Consider the following 27,784-nt stretch of genomic DNA (forward strand, 5'->3'; position numbering starts at 1 on the left):
GACAATAGATTGGGTTACTTTTTCACTAAAAGGAATTGTAAATCCTTGTTCAATCCACGTTAGTATCACGCGATTATTGGTGACATTTTCCCAACAATCATAAAAATAAGATAGTCGGCCAGCATGTACCTGCACTATTGCTGTGCGTTGGCACGGTTCTTGGATTGGTTGAAGTTCTTCGACGGCGTTTGTTGGGTTGTCGTCGAGGGATAAGACCGACGAACCACTTTCGGTGCTGGCCTCTGCTGACCTCCCCGTCCCCCTCTGTTTGAAGGGTAGCGAGGAGGTCCTGTCCAATTTCCCTGATGGACAGGACGACTTGTTGAGGGCTGAGGAGCGGCATTCTGTTTAGCCTGATAGCCAACTTTTCTAATTTGTTGGCCTTGCTTTTCTATAGCCTTACAGGCTTTAATTTTCTCCCCTAACGAGCTACCGAAAAGCGTGTCATCGCGTTCTGCGTCGTGAATAACGTGTAGGACGCTCTTTTCTAAACTTGGTGTAACAAGTTTTACTCTGTCTTTAGTAAAAGAATGGTGTAAGTCGGATAAAAGACGACAGCTATCACTGAGATATTTCAAAGATTTTATTTTATCGTCAGACTTGAGTAAAATATCCATAGCTCGGTTCATTGCGGAGATACCTATCCCGAGCGTTTGTTGGAAACCAGCAAGTTTTTTATCACGACCTCTGACAATCTCAGAAACAGCCGCTGAAATTTCTGGGTTCAGTTTTGGTGATTGTAAAAGTCTACAATTACTGGGAATCAAATGGTCCTTAACTAGTTTGTCTTTCTCGTCTTTGGGCAATCCTTTCCGCAGTAAAGGGAGCCACAAAGTCGCTAAGCTGTCGTGAATAGCTTCCCCGAATTCTGGCGTGTCTGAGGTGGAAGCACCTAAAGCCGATAATAGCTCGGGATCTAAGGTCTGTTCCGGTTCGGGCGTGACCTCCGTAGGTGATGTGTTCGGTACTTGCGAGTCTTCAGGTTGCGCCCCGTCTGCGGACTCTGATAGTTTTGGAGTCGGAGACGCCGGTGGTGGTTCGTCCGGCTCATCTGGTTGACATTCCGGCATGGAAATCGGAGCCTCAGTTTGTCCATCCATAAGTCCGAATGATTCGGCATGATCCAAATCTAAAAAGCAAGTCTAAATTTAGCACTTTGCCAATAAAAATAAATGTGGGTAATTTTATATCCCCTTCGACAAAAATATTCTAATTGTATTTAACAAAATAATTTTGTCTCGCAGACAAAATCGGTTGTAATTAACGATATTCGGCTTTATTGTAAGTGTAACATAGTACATTGTGGTAAACTCGCGGTTACCCACATTGTCTTGATCGACTCGCAGTCGATCCCGACTTTAAAGTTCATGAATGTAAATTAGCGGCGTGTAACTCGCAATTACACCCCATCGCAATAAACTCGCAGTCTATTCCGATATTTAACGTAAAATCACTTCATTTATTATCACCAAATAATTAACACTTTGCTTACCTGTAACATTTTCGTCATCTGAGGAATCAAAAACACGTCGTAGTCGACGTTTTTTACTCTCCTCTTCTTGAATTTTCCTTATTTTACGTTTGTATCGTTTTAACTTCTCCTGAGCACTTCGCTTAGGCATTTTTTCGTAAAATTGGTGTGCACTCGTTGCCGCACGAAAAAAGAATGACTCAAACATGGCCGGCCTAGGGAGGGGCGCGCGGCCGTACATTCGATTAAGTTAAAAGATCGATTTATTGATTATCGATTTCTCTAAAAAACGTGCGATGTTGCCTGTAGGTTAAAAGGACTACCTGGTTATAAATAAACTATATCTGAAGAATGAAGTGACGAAATATAATTATGAAATTTGAAGCTGATGTTTATCTTGCAAGTCTCAACACATGAGCCAAATTTAAAGTGTTAACGCACAGTACTTTTTGAGTGATGAGAAGTCAAAAGTGGCTCCAAGTGGTTCGTCTAAATATACGCACGGTGCAGTCCCCTCCCTGGAACTAGGCTTAACATGCTCCCGCAGGTCTAGAATATTAGCTCAATGTTGATTTAGTCGATTTTCTCCTGATGGGAACATGTAAGACAAAAATAAAATTTCCAATATTACAGACCTTCTAGAGTAGATGCCGCGAAAACTATACAAGATATAGAAAAATTTGACTATCTCACCTGTAGCAAATTCAATAAGCTTTTTTTGGTTCATAGTAGTCATGTCACTAGGACGCATAGTTTCCGAGGATTAAGCGAAAAACCGAAAAGTGGTACCTTTAAACCCCCCTCTTCCCGCCGGCTCAAGGGCTAAGGGCGGGGACTTTTGCTATGTTCAGCTCCTAACTAGTCTAAATAAAGTCCCGAGGTCAGAAATTGTGTTCCACGGATTTCCATCTATAATGCTTTAATGACTGGACTATATTCCAATTGAACAATTAAAGATGTGTTGCGATCTTTTTGGCTATTTTGGTCATGAACTATTTGACTCTGACTGCTATCGATAATTATTGTATTTGGAGCGCCAAATAGGTACAATCATGACTACATAATTATGTAGTAATAAAACAAAGCCGCTTTCCACTGTCTGTCCCTATGGGACGCGCAATCCTCATCACGCGTTGGTTCCCGCTGAAAACCAGCATCTCGACATGACGTTTGTGTCATGTCGCGATTTTTGCTGAGCGGGCGCCTCCCCAGCAATTTTTAAGACATGTTTTTTTTTTTTTTTTTTCGTCACATTGTTATGCTGAATAAAGGGCTCAGGCCTGAAATATCTGTTTTCCTAAAATGTACAATGCTCAAAAAGTCTACGTAGGCTCATCATGTTTGCATTCCTATTTGTCAGCTTTATCGAAATGTATTCAATTTAAAATGTTTTTAAACACTTCTTTTCTATAATCTGAAAAGCGAACATTGTACAAAAACTGTCATTCTTGGAAACATACAATTTTAAATAGTTGACATTTTGAGAAGCTGAAATTATGCAAAAGACGTGCTCACATCCTGAATAGCAGATATTTTGCGAAAAATACATAACATACAAAAGGAAAACGGATAACGAATAAAGATTTTCTTATTCTTATAAATAAAGTATTATATTCTAATTTAATTAATCTAAATATGGTCCAGATTATTAACACAGTATATTTATCTACTGTGTTATTAATGTAGGTACTCGTTATCAGATAAACACATTTTCTATTCATTCTATTCTAGTCTATTAACGTAGCTGACACTTGATATGCACACGCGTGTATTTTGGTCCCGAAAAGGCACAACCCTTGCCAGGACGTATCTTTGACGTGGGAGGAAGGTGACCCAGGTTTAGGGTTGTCAGTGTTTTTATTTTGCCTACTTAGTAGATTTTTCAGTTAAATTGTGTTAAAATATTCATTACCTAGTCGGATTTTATTTAAATTCACGCTGCAGTGCCAGCCAGGTATAGACCACAGCAGTTTGAGCTTAAAATTGTGGGAACTTATGAACTAGTTGTGACTAGAAGAAACTTTGCAAGAAAAATGGGTAATTTATTATTGACGGGATTGTATCATGTCCCTCAATTTTGAGTTTCCGATATTTCGACACTGTTGCAAGCGCCACGGTCACGGAGTACCTAACTGAGGAAACTGGCGGGTGAGATGTCATATAGGCAGACATAGACAAATTAATGTACATGGTAGCAATCCCGTCAATGATAATTATGTATTATGTTAGTGACCATGAAAGTTTAATAAAACAATTTATGGGTAGTTTACTGTTCTATCGCCGGTACAATTAAACGAATCACGTGATACGAACTCCAGTCTAGAATATGACTACTTAGTATAAACTTTAGGCTTGGTTTGAGAGTGATGCGTTCACTCATACGGGACTATTCCCACCTCTCGTTCCCACCGTTGCAATTCCTGTGTAGCCAGGATCTACAGCTTGACCGCCAATAAAAACTCAACCAGTGAAAGTCAAGTTTGTCCCGGGGAAAAGTTAAACTGTCATTGGGGTCCAAATCGCACCCTTAGAATGAAAGTGACTTAACTCAAAATTCCTGTTACTCTCGATTTCACCATAAACTGACCTTCTAAAGCATGCTCTATATCCCTGTATAGATAAAGTGACCTATCTCTTAGTAAAGGCAGAGCAACGCATACTTCGGTCACTTTCACTAGTCCCGCTTTTCATGTATGCATATTGTGTGAAAGAGGCAGAACTAGTTTTACGTCGGCGGTGCTTGCGAGTGTACGTGTAAAACATTGGCGGATCTCGAATTGTATCTGTTTATTACAAAAATACTGTAAAGGTAAGTTCATGATTTTTTGTCATAAAGTGACCTTTTAATAAATAGGTCTGTATTTAAACTAAATATGTTAGAGTATTCAGTGTTCATTTATGGATTCGGTCTGTTTAGTTAAAAATATAAATGAAGGATACACGACACTTTTACGAATAGGACTATTTATGACTGAACTAACCTAATTTAGTTTTGATATTTTTGATATTGCGCCTGTGTAGAAGAAAAAATAAAAAGGACCGATTAACATATTTTTGGAATATGTCGCTTTAATATAAAATTTGTTTAAGATATTATGTATAAATTTATGTACTTAAAGCGCGCTCTACACTCGCGGCGCGAAAGGCCGCGAAAGCCGCGAAACGCGTGTGTAGATGGTTTCGCGGACTTTCGCGCGTTCACGTTCACGCTTCGCGCCGTTCCCCGTTCGTTGTCGGTTTTTTGTCCCGCGACAAAGGTTCGCGCTTGGTTCACGGCGCGCGATCGCGAACGCAACTACACTCGCAGTTTTTCGCAATAGCTGAGAAGACGCCGTCGCAAATGGTTGTGCATTATTGCGTACTTACTAACGTTCTTTTTTTTTTAAATGAGTAGGTACTAGGCATGGAATAATGAACTTAAGTTGAAATTTATCGAGTGTTTTCAATCCGAACCAATACTTTGACAGTCCAAACACAAGGACCATAAAAATAAGACCCACTATGCCTGGACGCGGATAAGTGACATTTTGAATATTCCAGTCCAGTTATAGAACCTATAGAAAGAAAGTTAAGGATTCCACTCATAGTGGAGCAAGCTCAAGTGAAATATATGTATAAACCCATTAAACATTTTTTATTTGTGTCTTATTTTTAATACATAGGTAATTGTAATACGATATAGCATAGAGCGTCACCGCAGTAACAATCACGTCGTCATCCATTGAGGCCGCGAACGAGACTGCGAGGTTTCGCGAGTGTGGAGAGACACATATAAACGCGAAGTGTACGGCGCGAATCGCGGCGTGAATTCACAGCAAGAATCGCGCGCGAGTGTAGAGCGCGCTTTAGAGTTTAATAAGTTGTGTTGTTTCAGACTTTACTTCACAAGTTTACTAGTAAACTAAGAGCTAGTGAACGCCAGACCTACGTCATTTTATAAAAGCTGAAAGTTTATCAGCGTATGCTCCCAATATAGGTTATAATGTTGGTGAATTATGAAGTTTGGGTCATCGTGGCTTTGGGAGCTTTAGAGCTACCCTAAAAAACTGTCTGGCAAGGAGTTGGAACTGTCAAAACTGTGTGAGTGTTGGGGAAAATATTTCTAATTATTGCCAAAATATTAAACAAAAAAAATCAGATTTTATAGTATATCCTATATTGGGATACGCTGACAAACTTTCAGCTTTTATAAAATGAAGTAGGTCTGGCGTTCACTAGCTCTTACTCTATAGTCAAAATAACATCAAGACGAGTTAGTTCAAGATATGTTTAGTTTGATGGTAATAACACCTCCAAACATGCAAACTTATAATGAAAACAAAGACAGGGAGCTTTTTTTCCCTCGGGGATAACGGAGTCAAACAGCTTCTGAAGAGCCTTTAGTGCCGGCGCTCCACCTGCTTTCAGAAGCTCAGCCGTGATTCCATCATCACCCTGTACCTTGTTGTTTTTCAGGTGTTTGAGAGCCATTCTAATCTCGCACAGACTGACGTCCGAGATATCTTATAGTGTCAGGTCAATCTAGCTCTTGGGTCTTCGGCTAGATTTGTGATCAGGTGTGCGTACACTCGTGATAATTTTCCGTAGAACCTCAACCTCTTCCAATATCTCAGGCCCCGACGAGATGACTCTGCCATCCTCGGTCTTCAGCTTGGTCAGTTGGCTTTGGCCAACAGACAGATATCTTGCTATAGAGCCCTTGTTACGCTCAGTCGCCTCTTTAATTGGGTCTGTATCAAATTGGCGTAGGTCGCGTTTCTTCTCTCTTCCATAAGTTGGTGAGGTCAGAGATCTTTTTGGTTCCTTTTGAACGACGGGTTTTAGTGAACTTAGACCCAGTCGTTTGGACAATTCCTACGAACCTGTCATTGCATTCGTCCACATTTCCGTAGTCTCCTAGGCATTTGAAAAGATTTTGCAATTCGAGATAAAAGCTTTCGGGGTTTTGGAGCTGGATGAGCGCTAGGCAGAGCGAAGACTTCATCACCTTCATTGGATTCGCGGAAGATATCGTAGTCATGCTCGATGGCTTCTCGATGTATGAAGAGCTTCTCAACAAATGGTTCTTAAAATGAACATGGACAAGACAAAAATCATGTCAAATATCCGTGTTGTAACCCACACCTCTGAAAGTTAGAGACTACACTCGAAGTTGTTGACAATTAAGTGTACCTGGGACAATCCAGTTAGGTAGGTCCAACTTCGAGAAAGAGGTCAACCATCGAATTTATCTCGGCTGTGCTGCGTTCGGGAAGCTTCGCAATATTCTCACGTCCGAAATGCCGCAGTGTCTCAAAACAAAAGTCTTTGACCAGTGTGTGTTGCCAGTGACAACTTAAGGATCTGAGACGTGGTCGCTTTCTATAGGCCTCATAAGAAGGCCCGAGGGCGATGGAGCGTGCTATTCTCGGAGTCTCCCTGCGCGATCGAATCAGAAATGAGAAGATCCGCAGTAGAACCAAAGTGACATAGCACGCAGAATCGCTAAAATCATGTGGCAGTGGGCGGGGTACATAGCTCACAGAGTTGATGGGCCGCTGGGGCAAAAAAGTTCTCGAGTGGCGACCACGAGTTGGAAGACGTAGTGGCAGGCCCTCCACTAGGTGGATCGACGATCTGGTGAAGGTCGCGGGAGGTGCCTATGCGGGCGGCGCAGGACCGGTCGTTTTGGAAATCTTTGGAGTAGGCCTGTGTCCAGCAATAAGTAAACGTCATTCGGCTGAAACGAACGACTAAGAAGCAAACTATACCCTTGGGCTATACTTCGGTTAGTTTTTTTCATACAAAAAGGCTACCTTATAGCACCCAATATCTGAATGTGTAATTCGAATTATCCGAATTATCCAACACTGTCTTATTGCTCACCTACCTACACTAAGAAATCTTTCACCCAAAAAGTGGTTGGTAGTGTACATCGTATTGTAGTTAGTACCTAGATAATTATTTTTTTAGGTTTGGTTAGGTACCTGACAGGTTAGAGCACTTGCCCCACCCTGCCCCACCGTGGCTACGCCCATGTTCACTACCTTTTATTCACATAACATTAAGTATAGTAATGACTTATGTCAACAGATTCATTTGCAATATGCGTCATAAACAGACTTTATTAATAAAAAATCTCATCAGTTTCAAAAGTATTTTGTAATAAAGTGACCTAATTTAGAAGTACTTTATATTTTATGTCAAAATATATACTAAATAAAGTATAATTACAAAAAATACTCTGCCAATGTTAACTCAAAAGGTTAATCAATAAATCTATTTAAAATCAATCAAATGCGACGGAACACGAAAGAGATATACTCGTAGTAAAATGTATTCAAGACTACACTTTTTTGAAGACTTTCTTGTTCATTTACCACAAATTGCATTTTTTGGATTCGGTCACTTTCATTCTAAGGGTGCGAAATAATCAGAAAAAAAATAATCAGAAGAACATAGGAGGAGTTCGAAGTTAAGTTTAATTTCCAATATGCAGACACACGTCAAGCGTTTACGTTACGTGTGTTCGCTAGCAACTGCGTAAATAAATGACATTAAATCTATGACAAATTGTACAGCGCCCCTAGCGGCTACTTTCAAGAACTAAAAACTTCATAGAATTTTTTGACGCACTCGCTAGCGAGCACACCTAACATAAACCCACGGTAAGCACACTGTATACAGACACGCTGCGTGTGAAGCCCCCGACAATTTGGCGTGCAGCCATTCTAACTTGACCCGTGGGTAGTTGAAAGGGACAACATGTATTATTTCAATAGGTTTACCAACAGTTATTTTACACTACATAAACGTATTCATGTTCGATTATTTTATTTTATAACTTTATAAATATTCGCTTCTATTCTAACAACGCCGCTAACGTATAATAAGCCTGAAAGTGGCAGCCCTACCTTATACGCCCACGGACACCTTCACCGTTCAGTGAACTCTAAGAAATGAAAGGATCTCGATAGTTTTTGCATCTCGATGCTTTAGTAAAATAAGATCATTAAAACTCGATTGGAGAAATCAAAGTGTAAAAAGTCTGTTTGCAAAGCATTTCAAATGCTGCAGCTAGTTGAAGGGCAAAAAGCTAAAAGGTAGGTGTTAAGAAAAAATAGATCTATAGTTTGTACATATTTTGCTCGTGTTATTATTATCCTAAATCTTCCTAGATATCCGGACCTGTGTAGGTGTCTATGGGCGTAGGGCGACGGTAATAAGGTAATTCTTCTGCTCGTTTGCCTCCTGTCCCATAAAAAAAACTATTTGGAATCCTCGTATGAATTTTCAAAATCGATTGCATTGTTTGATTTGTTTTCTTTGAAACAATGAACGTAGATGTAATTCGGATCTACTCGTATTTAGTGACCAATAAAAATGTAATTGTGTTTCTTCTTCTTCTAGCCGAAAGTACACTGCTGTCCTGCGCTGCCCTCATCCAGAAACTTCCCGTGACCTTCATCCGTTCGTCGATGCACTGATCCTGCCTGCCTACATGACATCTCCAGGTATTAGCTTGCTATTAGAAAACAGTATTGCCCCAACGGCTGTCAGTTCTACGAATCTATGTATATGCCTCGTGTCTGACCGTACTTGAGAGTGGTGATTCTGGACCTAAAAATAAAATTTTATCGAATTAAAAATCGTTAAAAATTGCAGAGTAAGCCTGTAAATGTATTTTTTAAGTTGTTGGCCTATAACCTACCGATAAATTAAAGGTACCTAGATGAAAAACGACATTTAGGCCAGTCTCCGTCAGAAACACTGAAAGTTAAATTAATTAGACTTTTTACACATAGCAAGTACTTAAATGAACTGTTTGTTTGCTTCATTATGAATCAGAATTTCTACCTTTTTTAAGACTGACGTTCATTAGTCTCAGAAAATGAAGGTGATAATGAAGGGATATAGAAGAAGAAAAAGAGAGAGATTAGGAGAGTGGATACACGAATGTAACTAACATATTGAGTACTTTTTTCTCCAAAAAAAATTTTAACATTTGCACCGCCACTCAGTGACTCTTGGCCTAAACTTATTTATGTCTCATAATCAAATTGCAGAATCGAATTAAAAACTCGCGAACCACAACTTCAGTGCCTAGGCAAATTTTCCCTCTGAAAACGTAATTGCATTCGTGTGATCTTCAAGCACTCTTTGTGAGTCTCTTCATTTCGAGATCATAAAGGCTTCGGGAGACCAAACGCGGGGCAGTAGCAGCGCAGTTTGAATGCGGGACCGCGCAAGTTGTAATACAAGAAACTCTTTGAAGTGTGTCATACCAAATTTGAACACGGGCCCGAGCTCCAAATGCTCCGCACTGCTACTGCCAAACGACAAACAAGGCGGCGCGGGAGCGGGACAGAAGCGGGCCCGCGCTGTTGTATTACTATGGCGGCCATATTAGCATGACATACTGGAGGCAGGGCGTTGAGAGCGGTTTTCGAATATTTAATTTTTTGACAAACGCCCGCGCCCGCGTTGCAACTGCTTTGAAACTGCGCTGCCTTCAGTGTGCCTACTGCCACGCTGCACTGACCCGAACTGCTTCTGACCCGCGTTTGGTCTGTGGAAGCCTTTATTATGAATCTAGCTTTCATTTACCTGTTACGATGTCAAATACAGTCTTTGGGGTCCACTGTCGAACTTTGATTACATGTGGTTCTTTCTAATCAATGCGAAACTTTAATGGGTTTCAGTCAAAATATGACATTCTAGCTCAAAGATTCTCCCAATATTCATGTTGGATTTTAGTACGCAAACCGTCATATGCCGACCCAAATGTTAAAATAATTTATAGCCACGATAGCCGAACGGTGAAGGGGTCGGAGTGACTCGAGATCCGAGGAACGCGGGTTCGAATCCCACCACCGCTCGACTATATTGTGGTGAGCCCACTCGTAACACAAGCTAATTTAGCTTACCACGAGGGGCTAACGGGACTATTAGTAATGTGGGCAATACAAATTGCTAATAAAAAAATTATCTAGTCAAGTCTCTTGTCAATGCCTCTATCACGAGGCGCCATTTTCGTCTTATTTATTTACAAGCTTCTGCCCGCAGTTTTGCCCGTGAAACGACTGAGAGACAGAACTTGAACTCGACTACTTACTACTTTCATTTTTGTAAAACCCGTCCTGCATGGCTGAAAATATTCGAAAGAAAGAAAGAAAAAAATATTCATTTGATACCAAAAATAGAACGATACTCGATACCTTTTTTGTAAACTCCATTGCTCAAATACAACAACATACATTTGGAATGTTTCATGAACTAACGAACTACGGAATGGCTAGCCTAAAATGGAAACAAAAATAATTTAATCAAACTACGTTTCGATGCAGTCCTTTGTGACATTCCACTAATAATTAGAGCTTTGACAAAATTTAATTAAGTTTTGGAATATCTAAATTAATTCACTGTATCGAAAACATCGATAGGATTCCTTTCAAAGGGAAATGATGCTTTGATTCAAACGTATACCAAACGGAATATGCACACACATTAACGAAGTATGTGTACAGTGTACAGACAATATTTTTAAAAGCTTTTGATTAACTGAAATAACTATTTTGATATTCTACAAAGACTTGTTGATGTTTATATTTTCCAGTTCTTTAATAGCTTTCTAATTTAAAGAAATTGACATTATTAAAAGAAAAAGATACCATAAAAAACTTTAATTTGTCTAATTTGTCCTTTCCAATCTCGTTTTGTTTTTATCAAAGCTGAAGAATATTTCATTTCATAAAGTAGCGAAGATTGCTTTAAAAACTTACTTAATAACTGCCTTTGCTATTTCCAAAGGTAGTCGCACACTGTTTGTATTAAGTAATTACTAATTTTAATCTACTTCAACCTGTAAAAGTTTTAACATGCAGACAAGGAGAAGCGTAAACTGTACTTACACAGACCTTCACTTATTACGTGGGGCTTATTAACTAAATTCTTAGGTATTACCAGTTTGTGTGATTGTTCATTTTGCTACGAGTCTCGTAGCACTAATGTACAGAGAGCTTTATGTAGCACTTCGTAGCGTCGTAGCAATTATTACTACGAGTCTTATCCGGATCAGGCGGGTCTCGCCTTTGTAATCAACACGTTGGATCTCTAGAAACAGTTTTGCTTCAGGCCCTGAAAGTATTTCTTTGAAAACTTGTTATGATGTAGCTAGATTATTTTTTTGCGTTAATAATGATTTCATTTCGTTTAATCTCTGAATTTTGAGCGTTATAATATTAGTTTTACAGATGTATTATTTGAGTTCAATTAATTTTCAATTGATATTAGTAAGTACTTTTAAATCTCAAAATAGTACTTAACTACATTAGACTCCACATTACTTAACTTATAACTACATAGGGGCCTTACCACAAAAAGCTAAACGTGTGTTGAACACTAGGTAGTTAAATTTCTTTTAATTGAAGTATGATTTCCTTGATTGATTTGACCCTTATAGTTTCAATATGTCTTTCTGTCGGTCTGTCTGTCTGTCTGTCTGTCCGAGGCTTTGATTGGAAACTGTTGGCACTAGAGAGCTGTAATTTTGTGGAGGTATGTATATTAATCACGCCGACAAAACAGTAAAATAAAATTTTGGAAAAAATAATTGGCCTTCACTGGTTGAGTTTTTATTGGCGGTTAAGCTGTGGGTCCTGGCTATACAGGAGTTGCAGCGGTAGGAACGAGAGGTCCGAATAGTCTCGTAATCATCATCATTATCATCATCATCTCAGCCATAGGACGTCGACTGCTGAACATAGTCCCGTAATATTTCTTTTTTATTAAGTGGTCTTTAGCGTTCCTACCTTGTCGTGTTCAAGAAATAAGTACGTTCTAGTCCTTAAGACCTATTATGTCTTCCTTGTATTTGAAGAAATTTTCCAACGGCATTATCATTGTTAAACTCGTTTAACATAATACTCTTTAAACACGTTTAAATTTAATCAAGTATTTACTACAATGAACGGATTTCACGCTACATTATAGTTAAAGTTTCAAAATTACTCGTAAAAGCACTAGTTAAAACCGCTAATGAATTCTCAGAATCATGATTTTCATTTAATGTTAACTGGGATTTAACATTTGTTAATGTGTTGAATGGATTAAAATAAAATCTGGACAATCCGATTACTCGTACAAAATGTTTATATGTATCTTATTAAGTACGATGGAATGGAGATGGTTTTTTCGTTATGTCATTATAAAATAGCTTAAGCAATTAAAGTCCAGTGGCGTAGCCATTTTGTACAACGTTGGGACTTTTTATAACAAAGTTGAGCGGTGAAGAAATGTAGTTCGAGAATACCATACTTTTTTAACTGTGTACTTGTATAGGATTTAACGTGCACACCTCTGGCACAAAATTTTCGCTAGCATCCTGTGCACTCGTTTCTTACTCGTTTTACAAATGTTTCGCATCTCTAATGGGTTTTCACTAGAATTGGGCTTTGGAAAATGGAGTAAAGGTAAAGGTCAGGGATGCCAAACCTATATGTATCAACGCGCCACTTTTCCGAAAAAAATGTTTGATGTCTTAGACGTGCCATCAAATAACACCTAATGCTATCAATGAGGGGTATTAGTAGAAGTGGCGCCACTGACGAGTGACAGGACCTTACTCTACAGTGAAATATTTTCTTATCTTTTATTGAACCATTTAAAAGTAGACGTAGTTTGCAAATGTCACTCACCATCGTGACGTCAGAGATGCTATTGCGGTGCTGCCTGAGTCGCCTGTGTCTTCTATTCCTAGCCTTGATGAGTTTTACGATATAGTAAATAGTTTACCCTTAAACAAAGCATCGGGCGAAGATAAAATATCAAATAAAATGATTAAAGCAGCGTGTAAAACAGCCGGAACGGATATTCTTAATGTTTTCACTCGTTGTATCTCGGAGGGCGTGTTTCCGAGTATATGGCGTCGCGGATTTATAAAAATTATACCAAAGGGAGGTGACAAACCGCCCGAAGATCCTAAATCGTACCGACCTATTACATTACTTCCCTCATTAGGTAAACTGTTAGAGCGATTAGTAGTGCCGCGTTTGCTACCGGGTGGTCCAATTTTTCACGAGCAGCAGTTTGGCTTCACCGCCGGGAAGTCTACTGCAGATGCAGTAATATCTGTTAGACAAAAAGTGACGTCCTCGGTGGCAAAGTACGTTGTAGGAATATTTCTCGATATTTCAGGTGCCTTCGACAATGCTTGGTGGCCGATCCTGCTCTTAAAACTGAAAGTTCGTGGATGCTATAGTAATATATATTCACTACTGCACTCGTACTTTTGTAACGGTACAACTAAATTAAAACTCGGCCATCATGCTGAATCAAAGGTGCTAACGCGCGGCTGTCCCCAAGGATCGGTCCTAGGGCCCTACCTTTGGAATTTGGGTTTCGATGATTTTCTAGCATTACCATTACCCGAAGGCTGTTCGTTAACCGGGTACGCTGATGACGGTCTCCTTTTAATAGAGGCTGACACTAGATCAAAGCTTGAAAATCTAGCGGATACATGCTTGAATTTAATATCTCAATGGGGAGACAGGAATCGTTTGCAGTTTGCCCCTCACAAAACTTATCAGCTTCTATTAAAAGGTAATCTTAAGGTTTTGCCTCGCATTAAATTCAATGAAATAACTGTTAAAAAACGGGAATCTGTTTGCTATCTCGGACTAATTTTAGAGAAAAACTTTAGTTTTGTCGAGCACATTAAACAGATCGGTGAAAAAGCTAAAAATAACTTTTATGCCTTAAGTCACATTTCAACCTCGACGTGGGGTCTTACGTTTAAAATCCTCCGAGTAATATATTCGGCCACTTATTTAAGCTCCATTTGCTATGGTGCACCAGTTTGGGCTGACAGAGCTACTATAGGAGCCGCTCGACGGAAACTACTCCAAAGTCAACGCCTTGCATTGATTTTTCTCTGCAAAGCTTACAGAACTGTGAGCACGGAGGCTCTGCCAGTCCTGGCTGGTGTACTGCCGGTCGACTTAGAGGTACAAAAGCGTGCGGCTATGTACTTCGCATCAAGGGAAAATATAACCTCCGATTTCTTAAATAGCCGCGATCGTTCTAAAATAAGTCGATTATTTGATTCCCGAGAAGTCGTTGAAGAAGATTTACTTAATGAATGGCAAAAAAGATGGGATACCTCAGTCAAAGGACGTCACTTATATAAATTCTTCCCGAATGTACGCGAACGTCTAACTAGGCGATGGTTAGAAATCGACCATTGCTCGTCGCAGTTCCTCACGGGACATGGCAACTTTAAACATAAACTTCACGAATTCAAACTAGTTCCGTCTCTTTTTTGCGAGTGTTCCACTGATGATGTCAGTCATGAGCAGTCTGCCCATCATATCTTGTGGGAGTGTGATCTTTGGAAACATGAACGTGATATAATGCTTAATTCAATACAACATACATCTGTTTCCGCAATTTATTACACCGATCTTGTCGCGACAAGGAAAAATTTCCGTGCTTTTAAGCGATTTTGTGAAAAATATTATTGGCAGGTAGTTGCTAATTGCTCATAAGATAGGCCCCCTTAATTTAATTTATTGTCCGTGGTGCATAATCTTTTTCTTAAAGGTTTTAAACCTTTGTTTGTCACCTGTCATCCGCTTTGCAATGGAGGGAAGTCGAACCTTAATTTCGAACTCCTCCTATGTTCTTCTGATTAATTTCGTTGCGGGACAAACTTGACCTTCATTGGTTGGGTTTTTGTGGCGGTCAAGCTGTAGATCCTGGCTACACAGGAGTTGCAGTGGTGGGAACGAGAGGTGGGAATAGTCCCGTAAATGTCACTCACAAATAGTTTGCAATTTCTAGAGACCTTTTACATTACATACCTCTGAAAGAAAAGTTGCAGAAAGCTTTACGCAAAGCCCTGAGGGACTGAAAATAGGGTTCGGAAAGTTATGAGGAATTGATCGCTACTTCTCAAATAAATACACACACTTAACCAAACTTAGGTGCTTTCAAAACTTAACATTTCAGCGCTTCAAAAGTACGAAAACATAGTGTGGTGTACATAAATATTTATGTTGACACTCGTAATATGTACTCAACGATTGAAAGCTGGCTGAATTTTCTAAACAGTTTGAAAAGCAGGCACGCTTGAAATTCGCTGACTAGTTTGGAAGTGTCGGCGTGACTGTTTATTTTGTGACTCCGACATTTTGCGATATCATGTTTCGGTGAATGGTGATGTTCTGGACAATTATATTTTGCTGTTATTTTGAAACGGCTTTTGGAGGCTTTTGGTAGTAGCGTTTATACTGGTACGACCAGCTTTAACATTTTTAGTGTTATAAAGAGGAAAATCTTGGTAGTTTTTCACTTACCATCAGGTGATCCGTCTGCTCGTTTGCCTCCTGTCACATACAAAAAAAAGATACATTTTTATTGCATATATTTACCACATACCTAGATGAATGCATGGACACAAACAAACCTACTTAAAACATTATGATAGCATTAAGATTAATTTATTTTAAAAATCTATTGCATCAAATGAGGCTCGAAGTTTCGAATTTTCGTTTGCCAATTTGTAGGTCTCGCCACTTAGGATCTACGAGTACTAGCATTTAATTAACAAATCCTATCACTGTTCATCCTATTACTGGAATTGATGTAATTTGTCCTGCATTACCTAGATCTCGCTTGTCTAATCCGAGCGTTAAATTAAATTAGTATTCAATCTAGTTTCAATCAATGCAATTCGATCATTGTATAATCATTGGACATTGAAGTATGTTAATGCCCGTTTTCACCATCAATCCCTAATTTTTAAGTGACCCCTATGGTAACACATAACAGGAATTTTGTTTTCATATGGGTTACTTAAAAATTAAGGATTGATGGTGAAAACGGGCATAAGCCTCACAATTTAAGATTATGATTAGACTAGCTGTGCCCGCGACTTCGTATGCGTGAAAATAGTTTAAAATATTGTTTCCTTTAATTGATTTTTCATTGATACTCTGCTTCTATGATCGTAGCTTTATGTTATAGATTTATAACCTTATCTAACAGAAAAATACTTTTAAAAATCGTTCATCTAAGTCTTGGATCGTGTTGGGAGCTCCCATACGTGGTTAAATCCTGCGTTTAGCCCGGATATAGGCCGTGTCAAATTCGCTACGACTGAACACCGGGATTCACTAACAGGATCGATATTGAAGGAGTTTCAGTGAGTTCTCAAAAGCTAGACGAGAAATCGGTGTTGACGACTTTAAAGGTCTTAGGATACATCATCATCATCATTTCAGCCATAGGACGTCCACTGCTGAACATAGGCCTCCCCCAATGTTTTCCACGTTGATCGATTGGTAGCGGCCTGCGTCCAGCGCTTCCCTGCTACCTTCACGATGTCGTCGGGACGTCCACCTACGTCTCACGCTGCGTTTTCCGGTACGCGGCCTCCATTCCAGAACCTTGCTGCCCCATCAGCCGTCAGTTCTGCGTACTATGTGTCCTGCCCATGCCACTTCAGCTTGCTAATCCGTCGGGCTATGTCAGCGACTTTAGTTCGTTTACGGATTTCCTCATTTTTGATTCGATCTCGCAAAGAAACACCAAGCATAGCCCTCTCCATAGCACGCTGTGCAACTTTGAGCTTCTGTATAAGGTCTATAGTGAGAGGTCACGTTTCCGAGCCATAAGTTATCACTGGTAACACACATTGGTCTTAGCATACGTAACGGATAATTCCTCGGACGGGACGAGGACGGGACGGGCTCCGTTCATAAAGTGAACGGCAACGGCGTTCCGTTCCGTCGGTGTTTCTCGCCACGTATATTTTATTGCTATGTTTTTATATGCAACGATGTCAAGAAATCGTTCCGTCCGGCACGAGAAAAAGCACGTCGCGAATGCTAAGACCTTATATCCCGATACCTTCGTATATTTTAAGAAAATATAGCAAGACTCAAATAATTAGCAAGTGGTAGGACAAGTTTAGTTTAGGTAATACAATTTGGGAATTTATTGTAGCAATGTGGTACATTATCATGACAACATACTTACAATGAATAAAACCATGTAGATTTTGAATAATTGACATTGATTGGTTGTTATTCCTTTCGTAGTCTAGTCCATATCGACACAATTATTTTTTTTGTGACAGGAGGCAAACGAGCAGACGGATCACCTGATGGTAAGTTTGTGATTACCGTCGCCCATAGACACTCGCAGTCCCAGGGGCGTTACAGGTGCGTTGACGGCCTTTAAGGTGAAGATACGCTCTCTTTTTTAAAGCTTGCAGGTGTATCGGTCCGGAAACACAGTCCATTCCACAGTTTGGTTGTTCGGGCATGTGGCGCGTTTGCAATGTTTGTAATTAACGGCAAACATCGCAAATGCGCATTTATCTACGATTTTTAATATGTTGTTAGATTTCTTGAAAGAGGTGTACCTACACGTACATCCATGTTTGCAACTTTGAAAACCCTGTACCACTTCTAAATTCATAGTTTTTGCTTCAATTCAAAAAGTCGTTTTGTCGTTTCATACTCTCCAAGCTTGTTGTTAATACCGCTCACTGAATATTTTAGCCCAGAAGCAACAAACACCCCATAATATCTAAAGGTATAAAAATCCAAGCGATAAACATGTCTTCGCCATGAAGCCTCCAGAGCTTTTCCACGGTCAGTAAACGGCTTAAGATTTAACGTCAAGAATAAATAGTTTTCTAGGAAAATATTTACTTTTCCCAAGTGCTCTGGAGGAGAAATTGTCAAGACGTAACTTTCCCATTGTCGTTGCCGACGCTTTGTGATGTTTATAAGCTTTCAAAGGTACAAAGTCCAAATATTACCATTGCAATTTTGCAAATAAGCCAAGTGAGTTTCAAACTAGTGTTCTGAGAATTTACGCCCGTATTCACAAACATTATTATGAGGTCTCACAGTGCGCGTGGACGTACAGGGTGTCACACGAACCAATCACAGAGCTCAATTCAACGCTGTGCGTTAGATTTGATGTTTCACCTAAGCAAGCATCGTTTGTGAATACGGGCGTTAGTCTCGAAAAGATATGGAAATAGGGCTTCATTCAGTTATTCTTACACCATTGCTCGGCTACTATACTTTAGATATTTTTTGTTGTATTTATCTACATTTTATGAAAGACACGAGTCCAAACTTCCAAGTATAACATGAAAAGGGCCGTCACCGACGAAATTTAATTTCTCCATCCGTAAATCCATTTATAAATTTTAATAAAGAACTGTTTGTGTTTTGGTGAGTTCGTGGTAATAACAAAGTAGGTACCTACAGTATGACAGCTTTGGAATTTTTTTTCATGAACGTGGTTCTAATATTGTCCCGAAAAAACAAATGCAACTAATTGTTTTTTTTTGGTATCAAATTAAAGATGCCTTAATAATTATTATTAGAAACCTTACTTCTGAAGACTTACTCGTGTTTATTTCTTACCATAAAAGTTAATTTTGACTTGCTACTGATCGTAGTCCACGATGTAAAATTACATGCCAAAATCGAACGTGCCTGAAATTGGGCCCGTTAACACCACGAATACACGATAAATACTTAATAACTAGGTCAGTGCTGCGATCATGTTAATACAAGATCCCGTGCGAGGTAGCTCACGCATAAGCGGAGCATAAGCGGAGCTGGGAGCGGGCGCGTATTTGGTACCTGCCACGTAGAGAATTAGTTATTTGTATTGTACAAATTACTAATAGTCCCGTTAGCCCCTCGTACTAAGCTAAATATGCTTGTGTCACGAGTGGGCTCACCACAACAGTCGAGCGACGGCGGGGATCGAACCCCAAAATTTTGCGTTAAATGTAAAGACACGGGAAAAATCCGGAACTACAATGCGGATTTGGCGACAAAATTACATCTATAACTTAATATTATAAAGCTGAAGAGTTACGAGTAGTTTGCTTGTTTGGTTGAACGCGCTAATCTTAGGATAGATTTATCGAGGAAGGCTTTAGGCTATTTATAACATTATCCTACAGCCAATAGGAGCGGAGCAGAAAAACAACAAACTTAAAGTAGAGTGAATCGGCGTTATAATTATCGGTATTAGTAAAGTAATAGTGCATTTAATTATATAAAGACAAATCTAAATAAATCAACGTGAAATTGGGTAAGTATCTCCTTCCCAAATGTTGGTCTCGAAGCGCTGGTAGGGTAAAAAGATTATGAGACATGTAGAGGCTCCATAAGTGCAAAATTATTGACGATTTGTAAGTAATATTTAAATAGTCTATACAAATAAAGAAATTTTGACTTTGACTATTCATGGGATAATGAAATGCTCAGGCAGTTGCTCATAGTCTTAGCGAATACGGATTAGCGGAATGATGGAATGTTCGTTGCAGTCTTTGTTGTATGACAATGCTTTTGTGTGGTAACGTTGTCCATGTGGCTTAGGTACCTAATTGTCCGAAAGAGAGAGTAATGATAATGATGTTTGGAAGATTCGGAATGTAACTAAAAATCAGCGTCCCTTCCTCTGTTAATGCTGAATGGGGAATTTTTAAGCACGCCTTGTTTGATTGATTGCACCATCTTACTTTAGCTTTGACAAACGTCAAAAATCTGTCAAACTCCATACAAAAAACACCGGTTATCGTTATAGTTACGGTCAAAGTTAGGTGGTGCAACTCAGCCTTAGATTAGGAATTCCATCTAAGTAACTTTTAATTTAGTCTTTGGATGTTACCTACTAATAAAAAAAAATTCATTTGTGACTTAAACTTTTGCTATTTTATTTACTTTTAAAACAATTATTTTGCATCTATTTTTTCATTACAACTTAGCTAAGCTAAGCTTTACAAACATGAATGCTAAAGTTCTCGGATTTTTTAAAAGTTTATTTCTTTACTGTTGAAAATTATGCAGACTGCTAACACCGAAGCGCTCCGACCCGTGATCCGACAGCGGGTGAAGAACCTATATTTATACATATCTCCCCTTTGTAATCGTGATTTATTCCGGTGACACACAAACCGACTGACTCAGCGGTTTCGTGTTGATCAATTTCTCGCTCAGAACTCATCGTTGCTACGTCTATTCAGCTGAGCGGATTATGTTTCTTCGATAAAAGTGAATCGGCGTCACGTGGTCATCGATCGTCTTTTGTCGTAGGGAATAATGAGAGATGAATTGTTACAGGTCCCTTATATTTTGGCAACGGTGCGCGATAGGCGGGCGCGGCGGCGTATTGGGGCGGGCGGCCAATGCGCGTAGGTCGATAAGCAACGGTTCGGTCTTAGTCAGTGTGATTCGAGCAGTCGGGGCGAGCGGTCGCCTGCTCTCCGCGAACTTTGCTTGCCACGCTCGCGTCGCGAACTCCACACAGTTTACTCAAAACCGCGCCGGTCGGCTGTGCAACTTTTCTGTAAGTAATTCTGTGCACAAATATTTTTTTACGCGGCCCCCGTCCGTCTTAAACCACAGTTTAAACTTTGCAAACTTTCGAACGAACTAGCGCGAAAGTTTAACTCTCACTTTCGACTACGCGTACGTTATCGTACTATGCAAGATTTATGAGTGAAAACGATTTTATTGAATGAAAACCGTTTAATTACATTTTTAGTTTAATCACGGAGTCATCAAAGATTCATTAAATTCTTAAAATAGGCCTACGTTATGATATTGAAAGTTGATTTGACCCTCGCGAGTAAGTGGTTATTTGCATCTAAATTGACGGAAATCGACTACGCTAAGTAATTATGTTTGGTTTTGTGTCTTTGAAGACGTGTGTTTAATTTACTTTTGGGAAGGTTGTGTTAATTCAAGGACGAGTGGTGTGGGGAAGGAATGGTGAATGTTATTATGTAATTTTAAGGCTACATCCTTTCTGAGACGGTAACGTTTCTTATTCTTATTATTTTAGTTGTAATTAAAAAAGCCAAGGGCTGATTCTAATCTCATGCGGTATTTGTCCGCATTTCGTAGCAGAGCGTGCTTCTTTAACCTCGTAGATGTTTCGATCGCTCGTAGCTTCGTAGTCCTTACTACGCCCGTAGTCCGTAGTCTATAGCCGTAGCATATTTATTTTTGACAGAGATTTTGTGGTTACGGTGGTTTATTTTGTAATTATTCAATTTTAAGAATGCTAACTATTTGTAAAAGGTAGAGGTTATATTTTAACACTTAATGAATTAATATTTCAATCATTATACTTTGGGTTTTGTCATAACAAAATGGGTTCTATTTAAACTGTACAAGTCACAGTCTTCCTCTCCGTGTTTTACCTTAAATAACATAATAACGTGTTGCATGACACAAAGGTATTTGCGCAACAGATAAGTAGTAGAAGGCTTTGTACGGCCGAAGTCAGAACGAAAATATAATTTGACGTAAACCAGTAAAAGAAGCGAGTAATTAATTTTAAGCAAACACAATTTATAATGAGATGGGGCCGTGTTTTAATATTCAATGACAAATATGTTTAGGGTGCCCTTGTACTTTTAATAAGGGTATGAAAAGATTTCTTGTTATTTACTTAAATGAAGGGAAAGGTTATGAATATTTTTATGGTTTTTGAACCTCTTCGAACTTTCGAACTCTTGCAATGTTGCAGTTCAACGCAACTTAGTAAGAAAATTATAACCTGCTTTAAGTTTCATAAAAATTAAAGAGGTTATCACGTCGCAGTTAAAGCTTTTATTAATCCAGTAACCTGAGAAATCACAAGTTACTTTAGAGTAACTTATATTACTTAAAGGAAATCCAAGATTATTTATCACATAATTTGAAGTAATACTGCCTGCAGTAAATGTTTCTTCCTTTCTTTCTAATACAATACGGAGATGTTAAATACGCATAGGTAAAACGTATTGACAAAACAATAAATATGTATATTGACCGTATGACACGGCTAATATAATTTTCACTTAAATTTAATCATCCAAATTGCGATAGTCTTTAGTCTATCACGCGCTCACACTCAAATTACACGTGGAATCACTCGTACATTCACGCACGTGCACGTAAATGTACAGAATATTATGCCGGCACACGTAAAATGAACGCACTAAAAGTTATAGGTTCTCATAAAAGGAGCTTTTTCTTTGTAATTGATAATAACGCGTCCTTCAATTTCATGTGAGTGAGCTTCGGCTGAATTGTATACGATATCGTAATATCATTTCATTCATAATTTTATTGATGCTTTTAAGATAATATTGTGGTGTTTGCAGTCGATCTTTGTACGATTTCAAGGACACTTCAAATTAGTATTGGTTTATTAACTCTAGAGTAAATAAAAATGATAGAAATCTCATAAACATTTATGACTATGACCATGACTATATTAATTACAGTGATACCTACGGTTAATTATATGACCAGAACTGTTAATTCTGAAGTATAGTTTTTAGAAAATTTCATTATGTGACAAAAATCCAAAAAATATCAAATAAATAAAAAATGAACATTATTTTACTTGACCGAAATTTAAGTAAAAATGAACGAAGACAGGAAAAGTCATACCAAAGGCCTTGGGTATATCATCGCTTTTCAGTAAGCCCTTACAAAATGTACAATGCAAAGATTGTACCGAAGCTGGTTTGCTGATGCATACTTTAATCTACATAATCAATGATTAAATGTCATTAAATCATTTGATTGATATTATGAAATACGTTAAAATTCGGGACTATTCTCACCTCTCGTTCCCACCGCTGCAACCCTGTGTAGCCAGGATCTACAGCTTGGCCGCCAATAAAAAATCAACTAGTGAAGGTCAAGTTTGTCCCAGGGGAAAGTTAACTGTCATTGGAAGCGAAACGAAATTAATCAGAAGAACATAGGAGGAGTTCGAAGTTAAGGTTCGACTTCCCTCCAGTGTAAAACGGATGACAAAACAAATGTTTAAGTACCTAAGTAACCTATAAGAATAGATACACTACGGACACCTATTAATTGACAAAAATAGTCAAAGGAAAACTAGATCAAACTAATAGAACTCAGGACAAAATTCGGGTCACTGGTATTTTGGTCAAGCTAGCCTATAACTGAAAGAGTTTCAATATGGAAAGAGGTACGGTTATACGAGTAATTTTCACCTGGCCTAGATCGTCGATCACAATGTTTAGACTTTTCTATTTAAAGTCAAAAGTGGCCGTGAGTAATTTGTTTCAGCATTAGTTGATGCTGAAACATATTATAATACTCATTTTTAATTAAGTACGATTACATTATAAATACGTAATATGATTATGATATCCATTGGGGCAGAAAAGTTTTCGTTCTCCGGCCGGAAGAGATACTGTAGGCAGGCTTACCACTAGGTGAAGGTTGTGGAAAGTACCTACCTGGATGCGGGCAGCGCAGGACCGCTCTTTGTAAAAATCCGTGGGGAAGGCCTTTGTCCAGCAGTGGAAGTCATTTGGCTGAAACAAATAGATTAGAAGGCTGTATCTAGGACAATAGTTTATTCAGTACATAGGCTCTTTCTAGGGCACTTATAATCTTAGCCTGCACGCTCAGCGGGGCTAGGTTCTCAACAGTTAATTTCGGTCACTTATAAAAATAAATTGCTACTATGTCAGAAGTTTCACAACATTACTTCTTCAATGAGTATTTAATACTTTCTGAAGTTTGCTGGACAAATAGGCCTTTACCACTTTTATTACAACCAACTCAGTTTAATTTTATACAATCGAAGCATTCTTTAACCATCATTAATTAATCATCATTCTACTCTAGTTAAAACTGTACTCACTACGAATACAATCAACAAATAGATGTTCTAATCCCAGAATAGAATACGTGTTGGAGAAAGTTAGTCTAGAATTCTTGACTACACTATACCAGTTTAGACACAAAACTTTTGAGAATAGCTGAATTAGAAATAGAATAATCTAGTCTGTCGCACTAAACAAAAGTAACTGCCTAATTCATTTATAATAGATAAATTTTCATCAGTCTACGGTACTGTAAGAGTCGTGTTTATAAATATGAAGTTAATGAATCAAGTATTAATTGGAGCACTCTCATAAACGTTTGAATAAATTATTCACGTATGACGTGATTTATATGCATAGCCATTGATTGCTACATAAAGTTAACTGAGATCGAAGCTCGTCTAACATGAAAACTGACTTTTTTCGTTCGTTTCAGCCAAATGACGTCCACTGCTGGACAAAAGCCTCCCCCAAGGTTTTCCACAATGAACGGTCCTACGCTGCCCGCATCTAGGTATTTCCTGCAACCTTTACCAGTTACTTAAAATCAAGTGGCAGTAACGGCCGGTTCACACATGTCTCCGTTTTACTGTTCCGTTTTATCGTGTACGTTTTTTTTCATCGATGGCGTATGTAGTTGTATGAGCGACTTCACACATGACACAGTATTCTGTATACAGTATTAATACATACATCGCCGAAAAAAAAACGTACACGATAAAACGGAACAGTAAAACGGAGACATGTGTGAACCGGCCGTAAGCGGGGCACATAGCTCTTAGAGACAATGGCCGTTGGGGCAGAAAAGTTCTCGAGTAGCGACCACGGGCTGGAAGACGTGGCGTGTGCAGGCCTCCTACTAGGTGGACCGACGATCTGGTAAAGGTCGCGGGAAGAACCTGGATGCGGGACTTTTGTACATTTTGTGAATAGTCTGCAGTTTTTATAAAATATGAGAGCCAGAGATAAAAGCAGTTGCCAAGACTATTTGACATTATTTAGTCTTCCTAGATCTTTCAGTACGGAACTAGGAAATTCCTTAAAAGCCGAAATTATAGTTGCCCACAGTTTTCGTTTCAGAAATAGGTATTAACACTCTCGGGCCTATATATACTTATAATAAATCTGTAGAGAGGTCAATTCTGTACATGAAATATATTTTCAAAATAATTATCAGGAGGTGATTAGTGATTGATACTGATGCCAAAAATGCAATCAGTAAAATTTTTGTCTGTCTGTCTGTCTGTCTGTATGTTCTTTATAGAAACAAAAACTACTCGACGGATTTTAACGAAACTTGGTACAATTATTCTTCATACTCCTGGGCAGGTTATAGTATACTCAGGAGCAGAGTAGTGAAGGGAAATTTTGGGAAAACGGGAGAAGTTACTCCATTTTTTAAGCTTCCGTCGCGTGTGGAGCCTTAAGCCTAAACGGCTAAACGTAGGCACTTGAAATTTGGAAGGGACGTAGCTTAGGTACCGTAGAGGTGCAGAAAGAAAGGAATTCCCGAAATTCCCACGGGAACGGGACTTAGCGGGAAAATCCTTTTGTATGAAAAATCTAAACCGCTTAAGTTAGACGCTTGAAATTTGGCATGCAGGTACCTTAGTAAACTTAAAGCTTAGTTACAACAGGATATTGCAAAATTCCCACGGAAACGGGAGTTAACGGGAAAAATCATTTGTATGAAAAAATCTAAACCGCGTAAGTTAGATGAAGGGGGTAAAACGGGATCCACGCGTAAGAAGTCGCGGGCGGCCGCTAGTTTGAAAATAAATTACTACCTCTTAATGCCGATTACCGAAGCCAATCGAAATACCTCTTAATGAAAAGATATGAATAAAGAAGCACCGATATCTTCGTGCAATGTTTTATTCATAGATATATGAAATGCAGTTACAATTTGCCCTTAATGGGTTATTAATGGTGCCGGGAACTTTATGGAAATAGATTATACGGTTCTAAATCACCACCTTTGGAATGCTTTTGTTGTATTCAATAAAAAATGCACAATTCTGTTTCAATATTATTTTACTTTCCGGTCTTATCTAAATGGTCTGTTCCAAAAAAGAAATATGATTTTTTATCCGACAAATCAATTACAAAACAGATAAAATCGTTATTGTTCGTTTCATCACTTATCTAAACCGATATTTGTAAGTGGATTTCTAAAATTCAGCAATTTTGTTACTTTAAAAAATACTCACATTTCAACAATACCACACGCGACAAAAGCCACATAGCTGCTAATTACAAACCATAATAATATCATTAGCTACGGTAATTAATAACTTTTACATCTGAAAATCGTCAGCCATTAAAAATGTGTGCCGTACCTACTTTAATGTGTCCCCATAGCGACCCGTAATTGTATGGTTGTTCAGCTTTAGGTTTAAAATGATTCACCCTTAACGTTAACGTTTAATTACCCGGTAATTTATAAAAAAAAAAACTTAAATCATTGTTTCTCGGAAACCCCCAAGGCGAGACTCGCATGTCTCTGTAGATTATTTTTACTAGGTTAGTGACGCAAGGTCATTTTATCGATGAAAATCAAATAATCGATTAAAGATCAAATCCAATCCAGGAGTATGAAGAATAATTGTACCAAGTTTAGTTAAAATTTGTCGAGTAGTTTTTGTTTCTATAAGGAACACACAGACGGACAGACGGACAGACAGACAGACAGGCAGACAGACAAAAATTTTACTGATTGCATTTTTGGCATCAGTATCGATCACTAATCACCCCCTGATAGTTATTTTGAAAATATATTTCATGTACAGAATTGACCTCTCTACAGATTTATTATAAGTATAGATATACAAACAAGTTACTTAAGTATTAATCATCCAACTAATCCTAGTTAATTATTACGCCAATAAATTAAATTTAATATTCGTAACTAAAATGGATTTGATCAAATGAAATAATTCTTACCCAAGGCCAATTTCTTACCTACATTTTATTGTAAGCACGGTACTTATTTGGTAAAGAATGTTTGAGTAAACATGATAGTACTTAAGTGCTCTTTGTTTCATCGAGTAAACGCTCAAGTGATTTAAGCCGATATTATATTTACCTCTTTGTTGTTTAGGTAAAGCAACAGAAAAAACCTGAAAGAAGTAGCGGGGCGTTCAAAGAGTCTGTTAATCAAGTTGAGAAAAAAATATGATAATACTCATAAAAATGAACGATAAGTAATGTTATATTGTTGGAACTTGTCAAATATGTTTGTATCAACTTGCTGGTACGGCATACGATTATGAGACAATTAAAGTACCGTTCATTGTGAAAAACCTTTGTCCAGCAGTGGACGTCATTTGGCTGAAACGAACGAAAGGTTACTAAGTATAGGGGCACCGCGAGCACACCTAGCGTAAACTCATGGTAAGTACACTGGTGTCTTTATTAATACCAAAACTAAAGTCAATGGTATTAAAAAGGAATAGATTGAATTACGAAAAGACGGATCCTTGCCCAACATCTTAGGACATAAAACAAAACTTTTTCAATAAATTAATATAATCTACATTATTTTGAAATTACAAATAACAATGAAATATATTATACTAGCTTTCCGCCCGCGGCTTCGCCCGCGTGGAATTTTGTCTGTCACAGAAAAACTTTATCGCGCGCGTCCCTGTTTC

At 38.5% G+C, this 27,784-nt stretch overlaps 1 protein-coding gene and 1 long non-coding RNA gene across 2 annotated transcripts in view; one reads left to right on the forward strand and one right to left on the reverse strand.

Moving 5' to 3' along the window:
- The window catches only part of LOC135086893 (uncharacterized), a 192,484-nt gene that overhangs the window by 93,651 nt on the left and 71,049 nt on the right, over positions 1 to 27,784 (forward strand). The gene's annotated exons all lie outside the window — the stretch shown is intronic.
- On the reverse strand, positions 764 to 1,646 carry LOC135086923 (uncharacterized). The gene is made up of 3 exons (XM_063981747.1): positions 1,493 to 1,646; positions 832 to 1,129; positions 764 to 773 (listed from the first exon to the last, which is right to left on the reverse strand). The coding sequence occupies exons 1-3, from the start codon at positions 1,620 to 1,622 to the stop codon at positions 764 to 766; spliced, it is 438 nt and encodes a 145-aa protein (XP_063837817.1). The 5' UTR covers positions 1,623 to 1,646.

This window comes from Ostrinia nubilalis, chromosome Z, assembly GCF_963855985.1.
Source record: "Ostrinia nubilalis chromosome Z, ilOstNubi1.1, whole genome shotgun sequence".
Lineage (NCBI taxonomy): Eukaryota > Metazoa > Arthropoda > Insecta > Lepidoptera > Crambidae > Ostrinia > Ostrinia nubilalis.

Excerpts from the sequence above, each read along its gene's own strand:
- LOC135086923 (XM_063981747.1), bottom strand. The coding sequence starts at position 1,622 with ATGCCTAAGCGAAGTGCTCAGGAGAAGTTAAAACGATACAAACGTAAA. Across the intron at positions 1,130-1,492 it reads AGATGACGAAAATGTTACAG|ATTTGGATCATGCCGAATCA; the intron begins GTAAGCAAAGTG and ends CTTGCTTTTTAG.